The 26,086-nt window shown below is 39.5% G+C and overlaps 1 protein-coding gene across 6 annotated transcripts in view; it reads left to right on the plus strand.

Annotated features, from left to right (window-relative positions):
- The first annotated feature begins 1,397 nt into the window (after nucleotides 1–1,397).
- LOC149545108 (E3 ubiquitin ligase BIG BROTHER-related-like) overlaps nucleotides 1,398–26,086 on the plus strand; it is a 75,914-nt gene continuing 51,225 nt past the window's right edge. For 2 of the 6 annotated variants that reach the window (XM_089790514.1, XM_089790517.1), the window contains exons 1-3: nucleotides 1,398–1,493; nucleotides 3,700–3,787; nucleotides 4,929–5,173. In XM_089790514.1, coding sequence (XP_089646640.1) covers nucleotides 4,973–5,173 — 201 coding nt within the window. In that variant the 5' untranslated portion in view covers nucleotides 1,398–1,493; nucleotides 3,700–3,787; nucleotides 4,929–4,972. Of the gene's footprint in view, nucleotides 1,691–3,699; nucleotides 3,788–4,928; nucleotides 5,174–26,086 lie in introns of all 6 variants that reach the window. The other 4 variants (XM_089790513.1, XM_089790516.1, XM_089790518.1 and 1 more) reach the window with 3 other exon arrangements.

A 26,086-nucleotide genomic window follows, 5' to 3' on the forward strand; every position in this document is an offset into this window, starting at 1 on the left:
TTTAAAACCCTCAAAATTAGAACAAGGAATGTACGACCATTCTACGACCTAAAACCTAGAAAATCTCAAAGCTCTCACTAAATGAACATACACCCATGAAGACACCTTGGAAGGTTTAGTGGAAGAAAAGTGAGCAAATCCCTATTTTGTAGGTGAAATAGGGCTAATTGGGGCTCTTCCTTGTAGCCTTATTTTGAGGAGAAAGGGTGCAACCGGGTGGAAACTTAACCATAGAAAGTTGTTTTAGCATGCCAAAGGAGCACATTGCAAGGTGTTGAGACTCTTTCCATGATCCTGCAAGTTGTTGAGAAGAATGGTCTAAAAACCTAATTTTGTTGAAGACCTTGAATGCTCTTCATCCAGTATGAGAGCTTGGTAGACAACAAAAAGTGAAAATTGACCAAGACAGTGCAGTAGGGTTTTGAATTGGGGTATCTTTACTTGAAAAAGGTTCTAGAAGTCCATGTGGTGGTCTAGCAAGACACCCTAAGTCTTAGAGATAGACAAGAAGCATGAATCAGTGATTGGTTCATCCCTATTCTCCCTATCATTAGGTGGAATTATAAATACTTATTTTTGAACCAAATTGAAATACATATTTTTTTTGAACCAAAATTGAAATACATATTTTGGCTGGTCCCCGGCTCCTCCTCCTGGCGCTCGTTGAGATAATGCTGGCAAATGGCCCCGCCTGGCGCTGGCGATCTCTCCTCTACGACCTGAGGTCAAAGATGCGGAGGTTGCCACTGACCCCCTTCTGCGACTGCTCCTGATGACGGCTGGTCTGTGCCTAGCCCGCCCCCCAATCCTACCAATGATTGGGGTTTCAATGACAGATGATCCTCCCCCCTCGGCTGCCATTGCTTTGGCAGCCTGAGGTTGCTATATATGTTTTTTTTTTTGATGAATAGTTGCTATTTTCGGTTGATGCCGTGTATTTAGATCCGACTTAGGCTGTTTGAACTCTCTCGTGGAGTGATCTTGTATCTCTCGATCCCTTTTCTGTGAATTATATTCTAAGTATATTTTTTTAATAAAACAAGACTATTCATCAAAAAATTACGTAGTTTAATTCTCAATCACAATTTAACGCACCTAAATGAAAAATTAGACATTTTAGAAATTTAGAAATGCCTATCTCATTCATTCATTCGTGGAGAAGGAACGGATAGCTTTCACTCAAATATCAGCGAGAACCAAGGGTCGTTCGCCATTTTCAATAATTTAAAAAGTTGGGAAACAGGAAAGTCGGCGCAACGGAATCATTTGGTACTAGATTCCAGTCCAGGCAAATGTTGATCTCTGAGGTTTGTATAAACGGTTGTATAAAAAGTGGGCCCAAACTTGAAAAGGAGGCCGTAGATTAAAAGGAACTGGGGGTAGTTCTCATCCAGATCATACTCTTTTCCAACACATAACCGCAAGGCACTCGAGAGTACTGTTGTGAGGGAGGGTTTCATAAGCGCGCCCATATTCCAGTTCGAGTTGTTCAGGTAATTATTAGACTTCTCAGATATGCACTTTACATCACAGTTTCGCATTGTTCTTCTTCTGTTTTATCGGTTGATGTTTTACGGATTTTTTTTTTTCGCTTCGTGCCTTATTATGCGATGGAGAGAAATAATTGCAAATCTTTTTGAGTCATACCCGTGGAGAAAGAGAACACGTTTGGAGAGGCTGAACATTTCTGGTAATTGTCTTGTAGGCTAATTAGAGATAGTGATATGTAAAGTTGAGGCTGGGTAGTATGTGCTTCTCCTTATTAGTACTCTGCATCGTCGGCCTAGTGTCTCTGCTTATCTGCTTTGTCGTTAATGTTAAATTAGAGTATAAGCTAGTATGCTTTCTTTACCTCAATTTTCTCATTCCGGGAAAGGGAGTCTCTTTTTATTATTTGCTTTCCCATTAATGCAAATTAAAGGTTAAATTAGGACTCAGTCATTGCTAGTGCTCTCCTTCTTCTCAGCACATGAATGTATTACATGCTTATTCCTGGTAAGCTAAGGAGGATAGGTGTCTGCCCTACCAGGCCTTCTGAATCTTTATTTTCTCTCCTGTCCTGCGTTACGCTGATATATTGTGCATTACTTTGAATATAAAGATGTTAGTTTCGTTCTTAATGTTGTTGTGGACGATTTTCCAAAACTAAATAATACTTTAAACTGCAACTGGAGAGAAGCTTCAAGAAACCATTTGAACATGCAATCAGAAAGAGAAGCCTCAGAAAACCACTTGAATCTGTAACCAGAGATACCAGATTAAAGAAGCCACCTGAACCCTAAACCAAAGAGACAAGCGTCAAAAAGCCAATTCAACCTGAACCCTAAACCAATAACATCAGGCAAACAGTACCTTAAGTGCAAGGAATGTAGAATATTGCAAAAGACAAGTCCGCAGGTGACAATCATTGAACAGATACTGTGGGTGCTTTAAACATGCCAAGTGCTCCTCAAACAATAGTTTCATTGTAAAGAAAATATAATAGAACAGACATTGAAGTTGGAGTGAATCACCAATATTCCAGGTTACTCTGTGTAGGTAATTCATCTCAATGAGGGAATTCGTAACTCTATATTCAAAGTAGACTACAGTTGAAATGAAGAGCTCCCTTTCAATATAATGGACTATGAAAGTCTCCTCTACATTATCTACAGTTTTCCCAGAAGCTTTTCTTTGCAACATTTGTGAACGCTAGGCTAGGGTTTAGTATCTAGCATAGGGTAGAAGTATTTTGGCTTTACTATCTTTTTCACTTTTTTCCTCAACCTATACCTTGTTTCTAGTCTTGAATCACCAAGAGAAGATGTGAAAGTTTGAATGAAACCCCAGAATCCAAGATTTACTAGAGCAATAGGTGTATCCATACCTATTGGATAATCAAATTAGTAATCCAGTTAGTGGTTATCACAAGCACATCTATTACAAGTTCAATATTGAAAATTAAGTTTGTTGAGTTTGTTTTGAAATTCCATGTAAGGCTGTCTAGATGTTTACTGAGTTTTTTGCTTGTGTATTCTTTTTGAGTTCTCGATGAAAAGAGACACAAATAATCACTTTTGTATTATTTTTTTTGGGTTAACTCAGAGGCATACCTGCATCACAGCCCATTGCCTAACTTGCCAGTTACTTTTGTATTTATCATTTGAATTTGAATGGAACAAGTCATGACAATGTACCAATTGAGGCAAGGCAATTGGAAGAAGGCTTGAATGAAACTAGAGACAGAGGACACTTTTGACAAGTCTTCAAGAATGCAAATTGAGATGAAGTCTTTATTTTTGCACAGGAAATTAGGTTACTTAGATTCTCTGATTTGGGCGTGGATGGTCAGGTATGATGAATCTTTCAAGAAAATGCTTTCAGAGTAGTGCACACAATTAGCTGCCAGTTTTTGCATATTATTTATTGCAAATATAAGCTGGGTAGGTAGAAAATGAAACAGGCATCTGTATATGCTTTTGTGGAGATGAGTTTAATATAAAATGAAATCATCCTCAACAGCCTTTGCTAAATAATTTGAGCAGTCTGGGAATCATTTAACTGTCCCTCTTCTAACGTGATTTTCTAAATATCTATGTATATTTCTGTTATTTGTTCTAGGAAATATTGTATTGTTTTCAGTTGCATTGTTTTCTATTATTTATCATTCTCAGCGTTCATATGCAATAGAACTGTCCTTGACAAAATTAATTTATACAGGTGGAATTGTTGACTCAATTGTGTTCCAAGGTGCTATAATGAATCAGTAATTCAGAGTTCTTGCAGCTGTTTTTTTCGTCCCATTCTGGTATTACATCATCTAAATTGAATTTTAAGTAGAGTTGGCAAAGACCTCTCTTTGGTCTTGTTGAAAAAATGGTTTACTATTATTTTACTCGTAATAGCTGAAAGCATATATCATGGACATAAATGTAGCCTATTCTCATATATTCATATATACAATGTTTATACTGTTTGAAAATTCATAAACACCATATAATTTGATTAAGCTAGAACTTACTGTGAGAGGGATGATGAGATATTGCAGAATAAGGGATGGTTTAGTTTTCAAATAGGCTGATTGATTCAAGGTTGAAATGCATGTGACTCTCTTTGTGATTAGAAAATAAACTGGTAACCTCATATACAGGCATCGACATGTTAGTAGCAGTGAGAGTACTTTTATGGAAGGAGGCAATGCCTTGTAGTTACATGTATAATCCTTTTTAAATTAATAAGGAAAAAGAAAGAAATGGGAAATAAACAAGCAAGAGCTGATTTTAGTTTGTGTTTTTAACGGAGCAGTCAGAAGCGCGTTTGTCCTCCTTGGGCACCCGGATCCCTGTATTTGATTTGGTTACAAATCCAATACAGTCTGGATACACATTGATTGCTGTAACCATTGTGTGCCCAAAGAGCCTTGATTTTCCAACCATGCGATTTCACCTTTTTAAAAATTGATGTAAATCTTTCCACATTTAATTGAAAAAGATTTTTAAAAAAATTGGTATAAACCAAGTCTACACCAAATCTATTGAAATGTGTCTCTATCTTCCAGTACAACTCTACAATTTTTGCACCAAATCTATTGAAATGTGTCTCTATCTTCCAGTACAATTCTACAATTTTTGCCTATTATAGTTATTTATATAGCATTTATGTGTTTTAATTGCATTTGAAGCAATGAAAATTCCTCTATTAATTTAGGAAATTGTGTAAAATATTGTATGTGTTTTTTTATTAACGTCTTGTCCAGCTGTATCCATATTGGGGTCTAGGTTAAGATATAATACCTGATGGTATTCATACCATATTTTTTTGTTAAGATTTTCTTTTGCTGGGAGAGGCCTTTTTTGGCATTAAAATCAATGGATTAATTAGAAAAGACTATTTGTCTTTGTTTTTGTCTTGTGCAATGCATAACAACTATCGTACAATTTCTTGGACAGTTGCTTGCTTGAGGAAAAAATTATTTTAATACCAAGCTTGTTCCATGGAGGATGATAAGAGGGCAAGTGCTAAGATTGAAGAAGGAGAAACACATGATGTAAAAGAGAATGGACAAGTGCCACAGCCAGAAACATCTATAAGTTCTGAGTTGGACTTATCATCCGAACAATCTTCAAGACGGCCATTTACCTCCCTCAGCCAGGAAGATTCAGACATGGCTCTTGCTCGGGCTTTGCAAGAACAGGTTTGTTGATCGTCTCTTAATCAAATTTCTTCTCCTGAATGTATTACCTTATATTTTTCATATATTTTTTTAATGTGAAATTAAATGTTTGTTAACTGTATTTCCTAGTCTGTAGAGTACGCTCCCACTAAGGGTTGTTGTCATTGTACTATCATATGTTATGCTACGCTTATCCATTGAGGTTAACAGTACAAGGGGCTTTCATTTTGGTAAATATTTGAAACTATGCGAGAAGCAGGCTGCTCATCAGAGAATTCTTTAAATACTGCTTATATTAATGCTGTATAGAGTTTCATATATTCATGTATTGCTTTGTTCCCCAATTCCTCTTTTAAATTTTTTTTCTTTTTGTGCATGTGATTTATTTCTATTTTTTTGTATATCCAGTCAAATTGAAAACACACCAATTTCTCTTTCTAGGAGGAAGGAATCATTATAATATTGAATTTTATATATCTGAGGATTACCTAACCTCCAAAGAAAAGATAAGATAAATTTATTAATGTTGGGCAAGAGACAAATGTAATGGCCCCAATAGGTTATAACTTCTTCAAACACCAAAAATCTTTATACTTCAGTTGTTTGACATTTCGTCAAACACTTTGCAAGCATGCTCTGATACTATTGTAATAACCCTCCTCAAATCAGCCCTCAAAAAATGCTGGTTGTAGATGGCTGTAATAATTTCCTTCAATGCTACCCCTTCTGCTTTGCTTTTTTCGAACTGCTTTTTCGGCTTGCTTTTTTGGTTCTGCTTTTTCAGACTGCTTTTTTGTACTCGCTTTTTCAGCCTGCTTTTTCGGTTCCGCTTTTTCGGACTGCTTTTTCGTATCTGCTTTTTTGGATTGCTACTGTGTTGAATATCAAGACCATATCTTTCAATGGCGTCAAGATTTTCAGCTTGAAGAGATTTCGTCCTTCAAACTATTGAGACAATCTCCAGAAATTTTTTCAATTTCTTTGATATTTCCAACCATGAATAAATGAGAGCTATCCTCTTTCTTTTAATCCCTTCCTCACTTGCTCCATGCTTCCGTCTTGCCAATGTGGGATAATACAGGAGTTTTAATATTACTTTTTTTTTCTTTTTACAAAGTCCATGTATGTACTCGAAAGGGGAACTCTTGATTTTTTTTATAAAGTGACTTTATAAAATATTTTATAATTCAAGTCATTTTATTAAATTAATTAAATATAAAGTTACCTTTTCATATTTATTTATTTGATAACTTTATAAATAATTAACTTAATACCACTTATTTATTTAATTAAAATAATTAATTAGTCATCCTCATAAAATATTCATTATTTTGGACAACCTAATTAATTAAATTAATTAAATCAAATTGCCTCCAAAATGGGGACATGACAGTCCGCCCTTCCTGAAATTGCTTGTCCCCAAGCAATGGCTGAACAATAAACCAATCAATCTGCCTGGATCCCAAATGTAGTCATGAACTATACCACTGTTAATTAACATAGGCTCCTGCAATATCCTCTGCAATATAACCAAGAGGAATCCATAATCAAATTGACAATTACAGCTCAACCAAACTCCAAAATCACAACTGCCACAGTTAGAAACCTATGAGACACAAACTCTTAGAACATCAGAACCCAAGTAAAGTGGGCAAATCAAGCTGCCAACACAGTAAATACCATCAATGCATCCCACTGGCCTATACGAAATGTATAATCCAACTCTGCAACAATGGTGAACGCTCCTAAATGAAACTGTACCAAGTATGGAGAATCCACACACTACACAACTCCTGCAGTCAACACAACTCTGCAGATCACCGGCCACTGTCTCATAACCATAACTCCCATGCACCGTTGATGGTGAAAAGACATCACAAGATAAACAACAAGAAATGGAACCCAAACCAAATTTGCCTGCCATCAACTCCTCAACACAAGGATCAAATGCTAACTGATGTACATACCTTGCAGTATAATACTGATAAAAAGAACCAACCTCAGTCAACAGCTCACCATGAACAAGTGATACAATCCATTGTGACTGATCACTAGTTAAGTCAGGAGATGTCATAGCCAAAGGCGTAGAATCAATAACAACAACTGCTGAAGCATCACTCCCAAACTCTTGCTCTAAGTCATGTATTATCAAGCTGTCAACCGCAAAACCTATCGCCATGTCATGCCCATCACAACTCTCATCCCGAGGCGTCAAACCATCCCATAACTGATGACAAGCACTAGGAACCAAAGTACATCTCTGTATCATCATCTCATCAACATGGTCATCAAAGGTAAATTGATGAGCATACCTCACAGTGTAATGCCGATAGAATGCGCCAATCTTAGTCAGTGGCTCAGACTGCAATCGATCATTAACCATGTTGGAACTGACTACTACCTTCGAAGACATCACCAAGGGAGTAGTATTACTAGCAGGAACCATGCCAACTGCCGGCTCACCAATATCACACATGATCTTTGATACAACATCTCTAGTCTCCATGCCATCAGTACTAGAGGCCACCACCATGTCAGGCATACCACAACAATCTGCTGCAACACCCAACTCAATTGATCCTGACTCTAGTGGGAACGAACCCGATATGCCAATGTTAGTATCAAGGATGGATGCATTCCCATCTCCACTGTCTTTGACGATCTCGACCATGGACATCCTCGGATCACTAGACACCACAGCTTGTGACTGTACAGAATCTGGTAAAGACTGCAGTCGCTCTAACTCCACGGTCACCTTAGCCAAATGAAATTGTGACTCCTCGAAAGCCAACTGTGTACTCTCAAGAATCTCAGAAGTCACCTCGAGCTGCCGAGTAAGCTCACTCACCTCATCTTCCTTGGCCAATAATGCTTCGTATGCTGTACTCCCCCACTCCATAAGATAATCTCTGTCAGCTACCAACTGCATATAATTCTGTCTCAGAATCCGAATAGCCTCCCATAAAGAGTGGATCTCTATCAAGGAAAGATAACTGCCTCCCTGCTCATCACTAGTAGGAGAACCCCATCCACAAATTGCTAAGAACTGGTGAGTAGCATCGAAATGCTTGCAAACGATAGCAATGTCTCGCTTACTAACTCTCAGCTGACTAGACACATGATTGTGCTGGCTGGTCAAACTCCTATACTCTACCCCTGGTACATTGTCCAAAGGAGTAACCTCATAATAGCTATTGTCTGTAATACTACCATCCAAATTCTGCTGTCCAACTGCTGAACTTGTATCATCAAACGGAGTGACTGAAGCATCAACATAAACCTTCGTATGAAAGGAAACTGTTGAGGAGACTAAGTCCTCAAAATTGTCCACAACATCCCCTTGGGTTTCATCTGTAATAATCAGATTCTGGGACTCTTCTGTAAACTTTGTCATATCTGAGAGATCATCAACCCATTCCAACAAGAATGGTCGACTGGATACATGAACAATGCCCAACAAAGGTGTGTAAAAACTAATTCCAGCATCAAACAAGCTGCTGGCATGGATGAGAACTACATCTGGCAAACTACTAATCAAGTCCATGATGGTGCAACAGATACTACTATCAAAGAATGATAAATATCTCCGGTCAAAATGATCCCACGTACTAAGATAAGGATCCCAACATCTAATCCATGAACGGAAACCAACTGGCAATTCAAGTAAACTTCTCACCTGAGTAATGTGAACAATACCAACTGACTTCACGAACCTGTCTACAGTCTCTAAATCCGGACTGTGAATGCTAAACGTACTCATATCATCATCAACATGTGACCCGACTATAAAAGGAAACTGAGTCCCTGCTATATGCGCTAACTCCCGAACTGAACTCACCTCAAGACAACGCTCATCCACATGTCTCTTAGAATCCTGGAGAGCCAACTTCATTGCCTCTATGCCTTGCTTGATCTGCTGTAAGTCGTCACAAGAAGAACCTGTTGTGATTCCTTTCTGTCTCTCTTGCAGTTGAATCATCCAAATGTGATTCTCAATCAATCCATGCATCCTGTCATGATGAGATAAAGCCGCGACAATATCCTTGTCCCCTGTCTTCAGTTGGCTTGCCAAACCAAGTGAAGAGCTACTAGCCTCTATCTCATGTGAAGAAGCATTCAACTGTGCTTGATACTCATTTTCTGCAAAGTTCTGAATGCTCACTTTCTGATCAACTGTACTATCCTCAAACATGACAGTATCCTCAACTGCTATAACTTCATCCAGCCGAACTATACTGGAATCACTATCTGTGTCAATCACACAATCCGGTGTGCCTGTGATATCACCTTCTGATGCAATTGGCTCAACCTGCACAACATTTGAAACCCCTTCTGCCTGTGAAGATGATGCAGATAAACCATTACTTGAAGATGTGCTAATGTCTCCCTGTATTGAATTAGCATGTCTGTTAAACTCATACAAGTTTCTGCCTGTCATAGGGAAGGTACGATCCTTAGGCCTATCAAAACGTTCAATCAGTCTCTTCGTAAACTCCACATATGAGGTAATGTGTGCATGACCCATAGTGACCATACCATGATGCCACCACTCGTGTGCTAACACATCCAGGTGAATTGCTGCATACTTAATAGCTTCTTCCTCAGGCATAGGGTTCATTTGAAAGTATGTGTCAAGCTTTTGAACCCAAGCTCTTGCTGTAGACTTCTCCGAGCCATCATAATATGGTAACTGAAGTTTCCCTACTTTCTTCTGTAGCTCATAGCTCTGGTTCATGTCATGTCCACGTGGCATATGCTTCATTCGCACATCTATATACTCCCTAAAGGTGATTGCAGCAATAAAATCTAGACCTCCGGCTTCCCAATCTCTCCTCAGCTGGTCCTGTATATCAGTGATCTGGGGCTCTGGTACGGGCTGCTCTGGAGCTCTAGGAGGAAATATGGGAATCATGGGCCGCGAACTCACTATCCTAGTTTGCTGGGGTGCATGACCGAAATTGTTCCCAACTTGTTCGCCTCCATTATGTGCCCCATCCTGATTATTACCATTCTGATTATTTCCTCCACCCACATTAGCATTCAACCCCATTTGACAAGCCATCATCTGCATCATAAGCTCAAATCTCTGACTCTGTTCCTGTGCTTTTTGCTCTGCTGATCGCTGTTCCTGTGCTAAGGTGTCTAATAATTGTAAGAATCTTTCCTTTCCTTGATCTGGACCGGCATTCATTTTGTCAAACATTTTTCTCTTTATCTGGCTATCCAAATTCCCTATAAGACCTCCATAGGATGGCAGGACTTATAGCTCTGATACCACTGTAATGGCCCCAATAGGTTATAACTTCTTCAAACACCAAAAATCTTTATACTTCAGTTGTTTGACATTTCATCAAACACTTTGCAAGCAGGCTCTGATACCACTGTAATAACCCTCCTCAAATCAGCCCTAAAAAATGCCGGTTGTAGATGGCTGTAATAATTTCCTTCAATGCTACCCCTTCTGCTTTGCTTTTTTCGAACTGCTTTTTCGGCTTGCTTTTTCGGTTATGCTTTTTCAAACTGCTTTTTCGTACTCGCTTTTTCAGTCTGCTTTTTTGGTTCCGCTTTTTCGAACTATTTTTTCGTATCTGCTTTTTCGGATTGCTACTATATTGAATCTCAAGACCATATCTTTCAATGGCGTCAAGATTTCCAGCTTGAAGGGATTTTGTCCTTCAAACTATTGAGACATAATCTTCAGAAAATTTTTCAATTTCTTTAATATTTCCAACCATGAATAAATGAGAGCTATCCTCTTTCTTTTAATCCCTTCCTCGCTCCATGCTTCCGTCTTGCCAATGTGGGATAATACATGAGTTTTAATATTACTTGTTTTTTCCTTTTACAAAGTCCATGTATGTACTCGAAAGGGGAACTCTTGATTTTTTTTATAAAGTGATTTTATAAAATATTTTATAATTCAAGTCACTTTATTAAATTAATTAAATTTAAAGTTACCTTTTAATATTTATTTATTTGATAACTTTATAAATAATTAACTTAATACCACTTATTTATTTAATTAAAATAATTAATTAGTCATCCTCATAAAATATTCATTATTTTGGACAACCTAATTAATTAAATTAATTAAATCAAATTGACTCCAAAATGGGGACATGACAACAAACAAGGGTTTCATTGATATGATGCGGATGGGAGCAGGAGCGCAGAACTGCCACTTCATGCCCTAGTGGGGGACATGGGCGCTGTTTACCGTACAGGGTAAAAGGATAATTAACACATGTACTATAGCACGATATAACGTAGAACAAATACCTTATTCATATACGTAATATGCATATTACAATAACTCCAATGATGATTCAAAGTCCATTCTGGATGGTGTACATACGCCTTTCTGAAGGGGCGACTCAACCGTCATGCGCCCGTTCGGATACAATTCTACCAATCGGCTACAATATAGAATTTGTTGACAACATCATTCCCCCCCCCCCAAAAAAAAAGTCGTCTCCAAACGACAATTACAAAATATCCAAGACAAATTAACAAAATAGAATACACTAACTGTGACTAACTATAACAGGATAGATCTTTTTTCTGTCACATCACATTCACATTTCTCCCATGCTTGCACCAAATTGGTCTCCAAACACGTTGCACCTGTAGTCTCCGCTAACACAATACTATCACCTTAGCTACGCTGACTTTGATGGCCACCTGTGCTGCCTTCTCTGCTTCAAACACCTGGGTACGCTGTGCCAAGTGTCGCTCTACTGCCTCCAATTGGATGATCAGCTTTTCCCGAGCTCTCTATGCATCCACCAAGACAACCTTACGTCCAACACATACTCCGAGTCCCTCAAAGCGTAGCATCCTTTTCGAAAGGCTTGGTCCAGTGCTCTCTCCACCTCTGGCACATAGACACTCTATGCCTGCAGCAGCTCCAAGTCATATCAACTGGTCACACTTCTCACGACTGATAACTGAATTTACTGGGGGTCTAGGGGGCATCGGCCCTAGCAGGGTCGAGGGGCAGTGCCCTCGCGGGGCTCTCGGGCTTTGCTCTAAGCGCGATACAGGGCGGGGTCGAGGGGTAGCGCCCTTGCCGCCAAGACCAAATTAGCACTCTCAAACCCACAGAAAAGTCCATGGAACACATCATTTTTGTGATTTTCTTCCAATCCCACGCTCTTTCTGCCAACCCCTTATGTTTTACTACCTATTTATGTCTTTCCCTTCCCTTCGGTAGCATACGTTCTTCATTATGGACTGTTTTGATTTGTTGTCTTTTTTTTTTTTAGAACCTCTTATCACCCTTCTTCTGTGTCTACCAGTGTACTGCAATCTCCTTCCATTCAAGAGAGTCTGTAAGGTGATTTGATTCCTCACAACTTTTAGCCATATGGTGCACTTGCTTTGCTCTCCCCTAAAGGGCCGTTCGATGTTTTTCAACACCGTATGGTGCTTGCTTAGTTGTATGACAACTTTTCTTCTTAACCGTACATTAGTCCCTTCCGTACGGTGATGGCAACTTGTTCGGCTTGCTGTACTATGAAATATTTCTCTTACTTTCTTCTTTGTTTATGCCATATGGTCTTAGATATTATTTTGAGTTTGTACTTACTCCTCATGAATTCCGTATTGGTCGTACGGTTGTGTTCATGTACCGTACGGTGATGTTGTACTCCAGTCCGTACAACACCCTTGCCCTTGACCGTGCGGTCCCCTTTTCTTGGATGTCATATAGTGTCTTCTATTACAGTCTTTTCAATGTACTGTACGGTACTCTAGCTGGTTCGTACGGTCTTTTCTTGGATCTGTACAGTTGCTTTGTCTTAAGCCGGATGAGACTTCCTTGCCTGCTTCCTTTTTGCCGTATGGTACTTCCTTGTCTGCTTTAGAAGGCCGTACGGTATCCACTTTTATGACTCGCTTAGTTGTATGGTCTCAACAATGGCCGTACGGTCTTCTCTTGTAGTGCTTCATGTGGTTTGCTCAATTAATGTCTTCCAGATTTCATATGGTATGCTTTTCCTACTTTTGACGTCATATCTAGTCTGAACCTTCAATTATTGTCCTACTTTATATTCTTACTTATTACTTTTTCTACTATTACTTTATTTTGTTTTCTTTCTGAATTTGCTCGTTCTAGGGTTCTAACTTTGAAATGAAGTTTCAGCTCCCATCATGTGCGTTGCCTTGCTGACGTTAAATTTTGAGTTTTGACTCGTTAACCCTTTCTGCCACCTCGTTTCCATCAAATGTCCATAATTTAATACTTCTGTTGTTGTCTACTTCTCGGATTTTAAATGGTCCGAGCCATTTCACCTTGAACTTTCCAGGCCTAACCTCATTACGCCCCTTATATTTTAGTGCTAACTGGCCAGGTTGGGACTTATTTATTTTTAGATGCTTATCATGCCATGCTTTGTGCCTATTCTGTGTCACCTCCGTGGCCTATTGTGCCAACAGTTGCTTTTTCTCGAGTTTATTAAGACTATGCAATCTTTCCCTTAGGCTTTCCATGTTGCCTAACTTATTCTCAATCGCAATCCTCGAATTTGGTACTATGAATTCCATCCGCTGCCACTGCATGGCATCAATAACTGTATTCTTGATTTTAGAATCTTCACTCTGTATTACTGAAGTTTTTATTATGCCCTTCCTCTTTGTTTCCTGTGCAGATTGTATGATGTGTTTTCCTTGTTGTTGGTACCTTTCTACTATATGTGTGGTGCGGCATAACATTTTCTTTCTGCGTGGTCCGTTCACTGTGTACCGTATGATGGAATCTTTTCTTTTGATGCCTTTAGCTTTAGCCGTAATCGCCTCATCTCCCAAGTTCATTATTTTCACCGTAGGCTCTTCATACTTCATCGGTTTATCCTCACTGAAGTATGGGCCGATGTCTATCCACTTGCGCTTCTTCCTCCTTTATTTCTCTATACTCCTTCAAAAACTCGTTTCCTTCTTTTTCTTCTTTGACACCCAACACGTTGCAGCTTGGGAAGAGTTCATAATCCTCCATCTGCTAGTGAAATAGACCGTTCATCGAATCCATATCGTCGTCCTTCGATCCAACTTCCAACCGTAGGACTCCTTCCTCGTCCAGTTCCATTTGCTTCTTCCCTTCGTCCTCTCCTTTTGAATCGGACGATCTGGCTTCTCCCACCATTTGTGTGTGTAAATTAATAATGAATCTCTGTCCTCTGCTCTCCATTGATAGTGTGTTCTTCTTCCAGTCATGTTTAACCTTTGCTTGTACGAGCCATCCTTGTCCAAAAATGGCATCATATCTCCTTTTTAGCGGGATGACTACAAAGTCGAGCAGGAATGACTGTGTTCCAATAGTTATTGGTTGTGCCATCAGGATCCCTAGAGGCTTAATGCCATGTTGGTTGTCCTAGCGTTTTCTGAATATCTTCTGGTAGCACGTTCACTCCTGATCCTCCATCTATAATTGTGTCTGTCAGTACGGTGCTCAGAATGCCCATCTCAACTATAGCTGGATGCCTTCCTGTTGTAAGTGCCAGTAGCATCGGGTTTGCTGCCGTTGTTCCATTACTATCCCTTCCTATTTCCTCTGTCACTCTTGGGAGCGATGTCATTCATAATAATCTTTCGCAACTATGGCATCGTGAGAAGGTGATTTAATTTAATAGGAACTTCTGTTTGCATTATTTGCCTTATGTTTTTTCCGCTAAGTTCCTTTTTGAAGTTTCGGCAGTGTCTTTTACTTGTGATTTTCCTAGTTTTGTTTGCCTTTCCAACTCTGTTCGTGCTTTTTGTAACCTCTCCTCTTCTACTACATCAGGGTATTTCGCTTTCTTCGCTTGCTCACGTGTGACTGCCAATACCTTCTCATCACATGTTTCAATGCTTAATAGATTTATGCCTTGCTTTGGGCATTTTGAATCTTTGTGGTCCCTTGGACCACACCATCTGCATAGTAGTTGTGGCATCTTCTTCGTAGTACAGTCTCTAGCGAAGTGGCCCGAGGGATTGCACGCATGGCATTGTATCATTGGTTGTCCACTCATGTCGTACTATATTCGACTCCGGCCTCCATTGTTATTGTTGTTGTTATTGCCACCCCTTCCGCGTCTATTATTGTTGCAATATCCTCCCAAAGTTGCATCGTTGTTTGTGTTCTTTCTGGTAGAAACTTCCTGCATTAGTAACACTTGCTGGTGTCCTTTTGATTCCATGTTAAATGGACACTCCTTTAGGGAATGTCCCGCACCTTGGCAGATGTCAGAAAATTGTTTCTTCGGGCATGAGCCCTTTGTATGGCCATCCTCTTTACAATCAGTGCACCACAGTCCTCCCTTCACTGAATCTGGACTCTTTTTCAAATTCTTAAATTCTTTCATCATTCTTAGCATATCCTTCTGTAATGCTCGAAGTTTCTTATTCGGATGACAAATCGTCTGAATCCGATGACTTATGCTTTTTCTTCTTACTTGTCTTATGTTCGCTTTCCAGATCCATCGCATGATTATATGCGTCGGCGTACAATGCGTGGTACAATTTTCATCTTCTTTTTCAAAGCTGATCGTAGCCCCTCCACAAACCATTGTTTCTTCAATCCGTTCGTCGGTTGACTTTCCATCTTCCCAACCAACTCTTTCAGCCGTCTGGCATAGGCCCAGATTGTTTCATTCTTTCCTTGCTTGGTGCTATATATCTCCGCTACTATTTCATTATCGTCTTGTAGCAACCAGAACTCTGTTATGAACTCTTTTCTAACATCCGCCCATGTAGTCAGTTTCTGAGGGTCGGAGTCCAAAAACCAATCAATTGCCACACCTCGTAGGGTTGCTGGGAACTGTTTGACCCAATCATCCTCATTCGTCACGCCATTTGTTGTCCATATGGTTTCGCATGTTTTGCAATGTTTGATTGGATCTACCATTCCATCACCATTAAACTTTGGTAATTTTTCTTTGGGACCTGCCATTACTACTTTCTTCTGATTCTGAGGTACTTGCTGAGCACTAACGTTGTTCTGAATACCCGCACTGTTCTAAATACCCGCTACACAACACTCGCGCTGTTTTGTACAACCGTGCTGCTTCGGACAACCGTCCTACTTCTAACAACCGCGTTACTTGGTGAGAAAAGATCTTTCTCAAGCGAAGTTGTTCAATTCTCTTCCTGTATCCTTTTTTCGAGTGTATCGGGAATGAAGTGTTCACTCCATGCTCATGCTCTCTCGGCCCTTGAAACGGTGTGAGTTGCTTCCCTTTCGTTCGACTGCTCTACCCTCAACGTATATAGGTTAATGAACTCCTCCCTTGTTTCTTCTACCAAATTCAATCGCTGTCGAGTCTCCTCCAGCAATTCCTCGGTACTCCTTGACCTATTAGGTGAGTGCACTCCCTTTGTCTATGCCCCTTCACCTCCTCAGTGTCCATCAGCAATTTGTAGAAGCTTCTGTTTGTGCTCTGCTTGCTATGCTAAAATTAAAACTTCTTGTGCTGTGCGTATTTTATCCTTATCTTTTATCTTATTTCTATCCTTGTTAAGCAAATTAGGCATTAATCTTCATCACACCTCCTTTGTTTCAGGTTCAATTGGCAATGGCGCCAAATGTTTACTGTACAGGGTAAAAGGATAATTAACACATGTAGTATAGCACGATATAACGTAGAACAAATACTTTATTCATATACGCAATATGCTTATTACAATAACCCCAATGATGATTCAAAGTCCATTCCGGATGGTGTACATATACCTTTCCGAAGGGTTGACTCAACCGTCACACACTCGTTTGGATACAATTCTACTTGTCGGCTACAATATAAAATTTACCGACAACAGGCGCTTAAAAGTTGGTGATATAATGAACCAAACCTTGTTGTTGAGGAAAAAAATCCGTAAAGTATCATCTCGAAGCTAAGTGGCCTCCATAAGATAGAGCACCAGGCAATGCTAGTCAATGTAACTAAAAAAGTTGATAAGGTCCCACAATTTTGGAAAAGATGGTAAAACCTCACTTTGATCTTAATAGTAGACGAGACAATGAAAGTTAAAGTGAATCTTTGTTTTTGTCTCTGCCAAGGTACGTAAATGACAAATGCAGTCCTCTCTATTGATGTGAGATGGTTAGTCTAGTATCTAAGCCAGTGGGATCCAACTCTAAAGGAACTAGGAGAGATACAAATGACATGGCACTAATGCTTGGTCAAATATGCAAGACGCATGATAATCCAATCACAAATATCTAAGAAGTGCTCGACATAAAAGGCCATCCGTGGATGCAACCCTCCTAGAGGGTTGATCCAAGTTGTTTTAATGTATTGTCTATAAATATCGAGTTTTACTTGCCTGTTCAGCTCTTGACAAGAGGGGAGGAGGTGAATGGGAGCATCCAGAGAACTTATAGGGAGGGAGATGATCAATCTTAACCCAAATCAAACCCAATAGAGTAGTGGCTTGAGTGTACCAGCAGCGGGCTTGAGCACACAAACAGGGGCCCTAGTGGTTGGATCAGAACTAGCAATAGTGACTGAAGATTAGTAAGCTAGGTAAGAATATTTGTATCGGTCACCAGTCGAATCCACAAAGCCCCAGAGACAGTGAAGAAACCAAATGAGATCGAAGACGACTGTAAGTTTGAAGGTTTGAGCCCTGAACTTTGCCAAAATAACATTGCGGGGAGTGGAACGATAACATTTGATGATCCGCTTGGGAAAAGTGGAAAGCGTCTGAATCCACTCAACCAAGGATCAGTTGCAGTCTAGGAGAGAGGAGCCCCAAACCATTGAACCATATAAGACTGTCAGTCTAACCAAAGAGGAAGTGCAATGAAAATGGTGTCTGATGTATTGTCTCTTTACATGGCGAGGGAGCCTAACCCTTTATTAATCCTAGGCTCAACAGTGGGTCTCATGTTGAAATGGGGCCCCAAACCACTAAACTATATAAATTTGTGGGTCTGACCAAAAAGTCTAGGAGTGAAAATTTGGAGGAAGTGTCATGAAAATGGTGTTTGAAGCACTGTCTCTCTAACATGACAAGGGAGGCTAGCCCTTTATTAATCCTAGGTTGAACAACGAGTCTCATGTTAAAATAGGGGCCAAAGATCCTTACCCTGATGTAAGTGTATGAAGAAACGATCTCTATATCTTGGCCCTATAAACAAAAATGGAGGTTTGAAGTCTTCATATAGTTGAAGACCATAACACGAGTCGTACTCAGGTTTATAACGAGTTGACACTGGTCACATAAAGAGGCCAACCTATCAAGAAGCCTCTGAAGCCCCTGAGAGAAGATGCTAAGAGAATCACATCATTGACAAAGAGGAGAATAAAGATCATGGCTTGGTGTAAGTAGCAACTGTCATCGTGGAGCGAGGAATCCTGAAGGAAAGCCTCAAGCTCATCAATATAAATGCAACACAAAGTGGGGGAGAGAGGGCAACTCTGCTTCACCCCAATGGTACTTTGGATTGGGTTTGAAAAGCCTTAGAGAGAAGGCAATGCTATAAATTTATTGTGTAACTAAGAGCTGAAATAGATAGAATAGTAAAGTGTGCGACATAACACAACCTATAGTAAATTCACTATCAACTCCTGCTAAGCACTGTAAAGACCAAAGTACCTCTACTGCACATAGATTGCTAGCACCCAGTTTATAATAGAGTTGTAAAATGAGGATATAATTCATTAGAATTACAATATGCTGATGTAAAAAAATTAGTAAATCTTGTGCAACACGAAAGGTTTTATTCTAGTTACTGGATTCGTGCCCTGGAGGTTGGATCCGTCTGAATTCTTCCAGATTTTTTTTTTGATTTTGTTTTTCTCGAATATTTTCTTATAATTGTAATGGATTTGATCCATAGATTCACACACACAGACATATACTGATTTAAATATACACAAATCCTCCACGAATCATAATTAGGAAAACAAAATTTTGAATCCACGTGTTCGATTTATGTGCTCGAATTAGATTCATTTCACGAATTGGTAACTTCCTCCTTTCACCCCTAAAATGTGGCAACTCGGAAAGAGTTTATAGTCCTCCATTTGCCAATGTAGTAGGCCATTCATCGAGTCCAAGTTATCATCGTCAAATCCTCCTAGTTTCAGGATTCCTTCTTAGTTGGGTTCCATCCCTTTCTTCCCTTCGTCGTCTCCTTCGTCTCTGGAGTCTGATGACGCTACATCTTCCACCATCTGGGTGTGTAGGTCAATTATGAACCTGCGACCCCCTCTTTCCATGGACAGAGTGTTCCTTTTCTAGACATGTTTCACCTTTGCCTGTACCAGCAACCCCGTTCGAGTATGGTGTCGTAACCTTTCCTTTTCACGGAATGACCACAAAGTTGAGTAAGAAGGGTTATGTCTCGATCATTACGGTTTGCGCCATTAGAGTTTCAAGGGGCTTGATTTTGTGTTGATCTGCGCTAAGTAGTTGGAATGTAGGCAGCCATAGGGTTGGTTGTCCCAACTTCCACGTTGCCTTAGGCAATATAGGCAGCCATAGGGTTCGTTATCCCAACTTTTTCCACGTTTCCTTAGGCAATACATTTACGCCCGATCATCCACAATGGTGTTTGTTAGGATGGTTTCAAGAATACCCATCTCAACTACTGCAGGGTGCCTTCCTGTGTTTAGCACAAGTAGCATTGGGTCTACTATGGTAGTTTTGCTTCCACCATGGGTGTTCTTCCTTGGCTCATCCATTGCCTTTGGGGATGGTGTCATGTTTAAGATTGCTGTCCATAACTGAGGCATTGCAAGAAGGTCATTTAGTTTTATAGGAACTTCTGCTTGCATTACCTATCATATAATGTTTTGTTCTACCTGGTTCCTCCTTGAGGTACCGACAGTGTCCTGCATTTGCATTCTTTCTTCCTTAATCTCTTTTTCTATTGCTGTTTTTACTTGTTGCATCCTTTTCTTTTCCTCTTTCAAATCTGGGTATGTTGCCTTTTTCACTTGTGTGCAAGTTATTGCTAATGTTTTGTCCTCGCATCTTTCTGTGGTCAATAGGTTCTCCCGGGCTTAGGGCATTTTGAGTCACCGTGGTCTCCAAGACCCACACCATTTACACAATAGTTGTGGTGTTCCCTTCATAGTACAATCTTTGGCGAAGTGGCCCCAGAGGTTGCACGCACAACATTGTATCATTGGCTGTCTGATAGGATCATATTGTAATTGGCTACATCCCCCGTTATTGTTGTTACCTCCTCTTCTGCATTGGTTGTTGTTTCGATACCCTCCTGAAGTTGCCGCATTGTTATTTGTTCCTGTAGCTCCCGAGGTGGGCACTTCTTGTGTCAATAACACTTGTTGGTCTCCTTTTGTTTTCATATTGAACAAGCATTCTTTGGTGGCATGTCCCGCAATTTGTCAGATATCGCAAAATTATTGTTAGGGCAAGAGCCCTTTGTGTGGCCCTCCTTGCAGTCTGCAGAGCATAGTTCCCCTTCTCTGTTTTGGCAAGGGTTCTATTTCATCATACGTAACATATCTTTTTGTAATGCCTAGACCTTTTTGTTTGATTCCTCATCTTTGCTTTTGGAGGATGAGTTTTTTTAATCCAAAGATTTGTCTTTCATTTTTTCCCCGGTTTTGTATTTGCTCTCTAAGTCCATTGTGTGGTTATATGCATCAATGTACGATGTCGAAGGTCCTCTTTTCATCTTTTTCTGCAGTATTGGTCGTAGTCCTTCGACAAACCCTCTGTTCTTCAATCTGTCCGTTGGTGGGTTTTCCATCTTCCCTACCAACTCCTTTAGTCTCCACGTGTATACGCGGACTGTTTCATTCTTCCCCTGTTTTGTATTGTAAATTTTTGCTACGATCTCATTGTCATGCTTGAGTAGTCAGAATTTTGTTGTAAATTCTTTCTTAAGTTTTGCCCATGTGGCAGCTTCTTTTGGTTGATATCTGAAAACCAATTGATTCCTATGCCTCTTAGGGTAGCTGGAAATTGATGGATCTAGTCATCTTTGTCTGTTACACCATTTGCAGTCCATATCATTTCACACATTTATAGTACTGGACTGGATTGACTGTCCCATTGCCATTAAATTTAGGTAATTTTTCCTTTGGCTCTGTCATTATATTTTGCCTTGTTTGTTGGATCTGTGCTACTTGTGCGCCCACACTGTTTTGTGCATTTGCGTTGTTCTTCATACCCGTGTTGTTCTGCACAACCGTGCTACTCCGGACAACTGCGTTACTCTGTGGTTTGAAGGGTTCTTCTATAAACAAGGTTGTTCGATTCTCAACTTGTATCTGTTCGTTTGGTGTATCGGGGATGAATAGTTCACCCCACGCTTGTGCTCCTTTGGCACCTCGAGCCATGTAGATTCTTTCTCTTTTGTTCGGATTCTCTACCCTTGGTGTATACAAGTTTAGGAACTCCCTTGTCTCGTCAACCAAATTCAACCTTTGCTGCATCTCCTCGAACAAGTTTTTAGTACTTCTTGGTCGGTTAGGTGAATGCACTTTGTCGGTTAGTGCTCCTTCACTGAAACCACCTCAGTGCCCATCGGCGAGCTGTTGAAATTTCTGCCTTCGTTTTGCCTGTTGCTTGAGGATTAATGCTTCCTGTGCTATGCGCTCATCATCCTTTTATTTTATTTTATTTCGATCTTTATTGAGCAAGTTAGGCATTAATCTTCAGAACACATCTACGATACCATGTTCGATAAGCAATGACGCCGAATGTTTACTGTACAAGGTAAATAGATAGTTATTGCATTAAGAGACTAGAATATGACACAAAACAAGATACTATTTTATTAATACAAGCAGAGTATACAATCACAAGTACAATGATGATCCATAGTCCAATTCAAACGATGTACATATATCTCTCGAAGGGGTAACTCAACCATCACGCAACCTTTCAAACACTAACTAATCCCGTTGGTTGTGTTTAGACTTTTGTCGACAACAAAGTCTACATGACATAGCCTCTTGGTTTCAAGGTTGCTGAAAAAGACCACCAAGTAAGATTGATCAGTACTTGGTTGCTCATGGTTTCATGTTGCCCTTTTGACAATAATCTTTATATCAAACACTTCGGTGATGATATTCTATTTCTTATTCATGTGGATGACTTGATAATTACCCACATTTCAACACATTTGATTGCAAATATTAAACAAGACCTATGCAAGGATTTTGATATGACAGATTTGACATTTTTCCATTATTATTTATGTGTTGGAGTGTAAGAATTTGGTATAGCTCTGATACCATGTAAGAATTTGCCTTAGGGAAAAATTCACCCAATACCAAGAAGCACAATAACTAGCACAAATAGACCAACAGAGTATGATTAGAATAACAATATGATATTCAATTGATTGTATAGTACACTAGAGGTGCCTGTATATAAAGGTCTCTAAGATGCATTTAGAATGTCTAGGAGTTAGCAATATGACAAGCCTCACAACTAAGCACATGTCCACCAGGAATGGGTTATCCTCCATTAAGCACAGGAGTTAGTGCGATGATGAGAGAATAAACTTGCAAAGGTGTGTCACGTAAAATGATGTTGTAGACACCATGTGCTTAATTAAGAGTGCCAACAACTGTGTTGTCAACACGACAACTCAGTTGATTATGCAAACTCTAGTGTTGTAGGCCTCTAAGATGCATCTAGAATGTCTAGGAGTTAGCAATATGATAAGCCTCACAACTAAGCATATGTCCACCAGGAATGGGTTATCCTCCATTAAGCACAAGAGCCAGTGTGATGATGAGAGGTTAAGCCTACAAAGGTGTGTCACATAAAATGATGTTGTAGACACCATGTGCTTAATTAAGAGTGCGAACAATTGTGTTGTCAACATGACAACTCAGTTGATTATGCAAACTCCAGTGTTGTAGACACCATGTGCTAAAATAGAGTTGCTTACTCCAGTGTTGTCCACATGACAACTCATATGAGTACGCAAACTCCTAGGTGTCTATCCTAAGAAATAATAAAATAATGCATTTATCCTAAGTAAACTTAAGTAGAGCGTAAATAATAATTATTTACACTAACACCCCCCCTCAAGTGCAACTTAGGGGAATGCACTTAAGCTCACAAAAGCTATGATGAAATGCATAATAGGTCCCGACTACGAGGCCATGTTAGGTACTCAAGTACAATGCAATGCTGAAATGCAATGAAATCTTTCTGCAAATGGAGAAAAAGGGAAAACCTCATGGGAAAAACCCTCCCCCAAAAAGAGAGAAAAGTACAATAAAGAAGGATGCATGAATGGATGGAGTAATCAAGACCCCCCCATTATGACATACATCATGCATATAAGTGAAAGAGACCTTCTCCATCTGCTGTAAAGAATCCACAATGATGTCAGAACGATCAAGTGGTTGAGGGTCAGAGTGTGCCCTCACAACGAGTGAAGAAGTCTCCTCAACAAAGAGAAGATTGATGTCATCAATGATGTCTCTCACATCTTCAATGTGAGACTCCACAAACAACTCTGCAATGTCTGGAAGGAAGTCATCCCATGAAGCTGAAGTAGGAAGACATGGTAAATCCTGCTGCACTGAATTAGGAGCATCTGTTGTTGGAACTGGATCAGTAGAAGCAACAGGAGCATTAGGAGGTGGGATCTTATTTGGAGTTGGAGGTACTATAACTGGAGTGATTGGAGGTAGAATGTCTTCTGGAAATGGAGGGACTCGTGGATCTCCATATGCTTCCCAAAGAGCCATCCAAACGTCATGAGGAAAACTTACCGTACTAAAAGGAGCAAAAGTTTCCTCACTCATAATCCGATACAGAAAGCGAAGAAGTGTAGAAAGATGTTTCTAAGTAGGATTAGGTGGCAATATCTTGAGAGATAAGGAAACTCTTCCTGATGTTATCTTAGATGATCAAGCATCAAAGCACTCCATTTAGGATAATTCCTTGTTGTCAACTTCGGTCATGAACCAGATTGATATATGTGACAAGACTCCATGAGATCAATGTATGCACCTCTCAAAATGCAAAAATAAACAATTAACCCCCCTTAATGTATGATTTGGCACTTTATAGGCAGTGCATTTACAATAGGCCACTTGCCAATGTAGCTCTTAGTGGACTTTTGATTTTTGCTGTTTACAACCTCCTCTTGGTGTTCAAATCTGGTACTTAGCAATATACAACAATTTTGAAGCAATATAATCCAAAGAAAAGACCTAATTCTGAAAGTGGTATTTTTGTCCACACAAGCCTATAATCTGATTGCAGATCCGGAAAATAGACAAAAAATTATTCATTTAAAAAAGAACCTGATTTGGAGTCCAGATGAGCCCGTACTAAGCATTTGAAGTTGCAAAAATTGGGATTTGCGATTTGCAGAAAAATTCAGGAACAGAGAGCTCAAACATCTTGCACCAATGTGTAGATCACAAAATTCTACCCCAAAACAAAAAAAAAATTGCTCAAAAAAAGGAGTCCGTATGAGGGAGATATCGCTGTTTGAAAATCACCTCTGTAATTTTTTTCCTAAATTGCCGCCGTTGTGCCTCCAAAAATCAAATGACTAATTTTCACCTTAGTGTACGATTTTGGTGAAACAAAAGTCGATTTGGGGGTTTTTTGACCTTTTGAATATGATGCCAATATCTGATTTGCACCAGCAACCTCCAATCTTGTCCTGCAAAAAATTCTCTCCTCTACAGGCTTGATGGTCGAAATTTTTTTGAACAAAATACATAGATCCGAAAAATAATGCAAAGAAATTGCAGAGACTGAAATATTAAAATATGCAGATTTGAAAATTAAATTTAGAGATCTGAAATGATCATACCAATTGTGCAAATCGAGCCTTTGGGTTCTGTTTGCAAAATTTTTTTTGCCTCAAATTTGACTATGGCCCAACATAGGCGAATTTATAGTTACTTTTCACCAAATCAACGCTCCGGACGCAATGGTGAGGTCCGCTTTGGCTCTAGACGCTCCCAATAGCTGCGGATACTTCGTATTTGAATCGAGGTGTCCTCAGAGAGGTGAAGCAAGAATGGTTTCCAATGGCTATGAAATGATGCATCTATGGCTTTGATACCATGTAAGAATTTGGTATTTTGATACCATATAAGAATTTGCTTTAGGGAAATTTTTTAAAAATAACCTTCATGTTTCTTTTTAATGCTCACTATTGTATCTTATTATATCTCTGTAAATAGTAGAATGTTTCTAATATTTAGGTGTAATCTATAATAGAATGTTTCTATTCTATTCGACTCTTCTCTTTGTATATATAGATCAGTTTGATCTCTGATTAATTCATTCAAGTATTCTGCCATTTACATTTGTAACATGGTATCAGAGCTAGGGTTTAAACCCTCTGTGCAAATCGACTGAAAAATTGTGTCTTCAGCTACTGGCGTTCTTGGAAACCCGTGGCTTAGTCTGTAAGTCACAAATTTGAAGGTCGTTTTTTCAAATCGGGAGGTCGTTTTTTCAAATCTGTTCACATCTAGATCTCAAAAAGTGGGATTTTTTGGTTGTTTTTTTTCAAAAACAGGTCTGTCTATCCCGGTTGGATATTTTGCTTGCGTTTCAGCTGTTGAGTTTTGTTGTTTTTTTTTTCATCTGCAAACATCTTTTTTCTGCCTTTTTGACCTTTTTGGCCGTCGACTGTTATTCTGCTCGAAACCCTAGTTTTTTGACTTCGGAAAAAAATTCTGATCACATATTCTTGGTGGATTTTTTGAAATCTCAAATGGGTCTTCATCAAATTTTTGTGGGTGCCTCGTTTTTTGTGCCTCAATTTTCGAGGCAGTGGATTCGGATTCTGACAACATTTTATGTTTGGGTTTTTCGAGCTCTTTTCTGGGTACTTCTCCAATTTTTTTGGGTCTTTCATTTTCTCACCTCGAAGTTTGTGCCATTTGAAATATTCACATATTATAAGCATCTGTATCAGCAGCATCAGAAGTTGGACTCAATTAAACAGCACGCCAATGCTGCCCAACACTCATAGCAGAAAGA

The sequence above is a fragment of the Cupressus sempervirens genome, chromosome 7, assembly GCF_028749045.1.
Source record: "Cupressus sempervirens isolate cs-2001-9-10 chromosome 7, ASM2874904v1, whole genome shotgun sequence".
NCBI classification, from domain to species: Eukaryota; Viridiplantae; Streptophyta; class Pinopsida; order Cupressales; family Cupressaceae; genus Cupressus; species Cupressus sempervirens.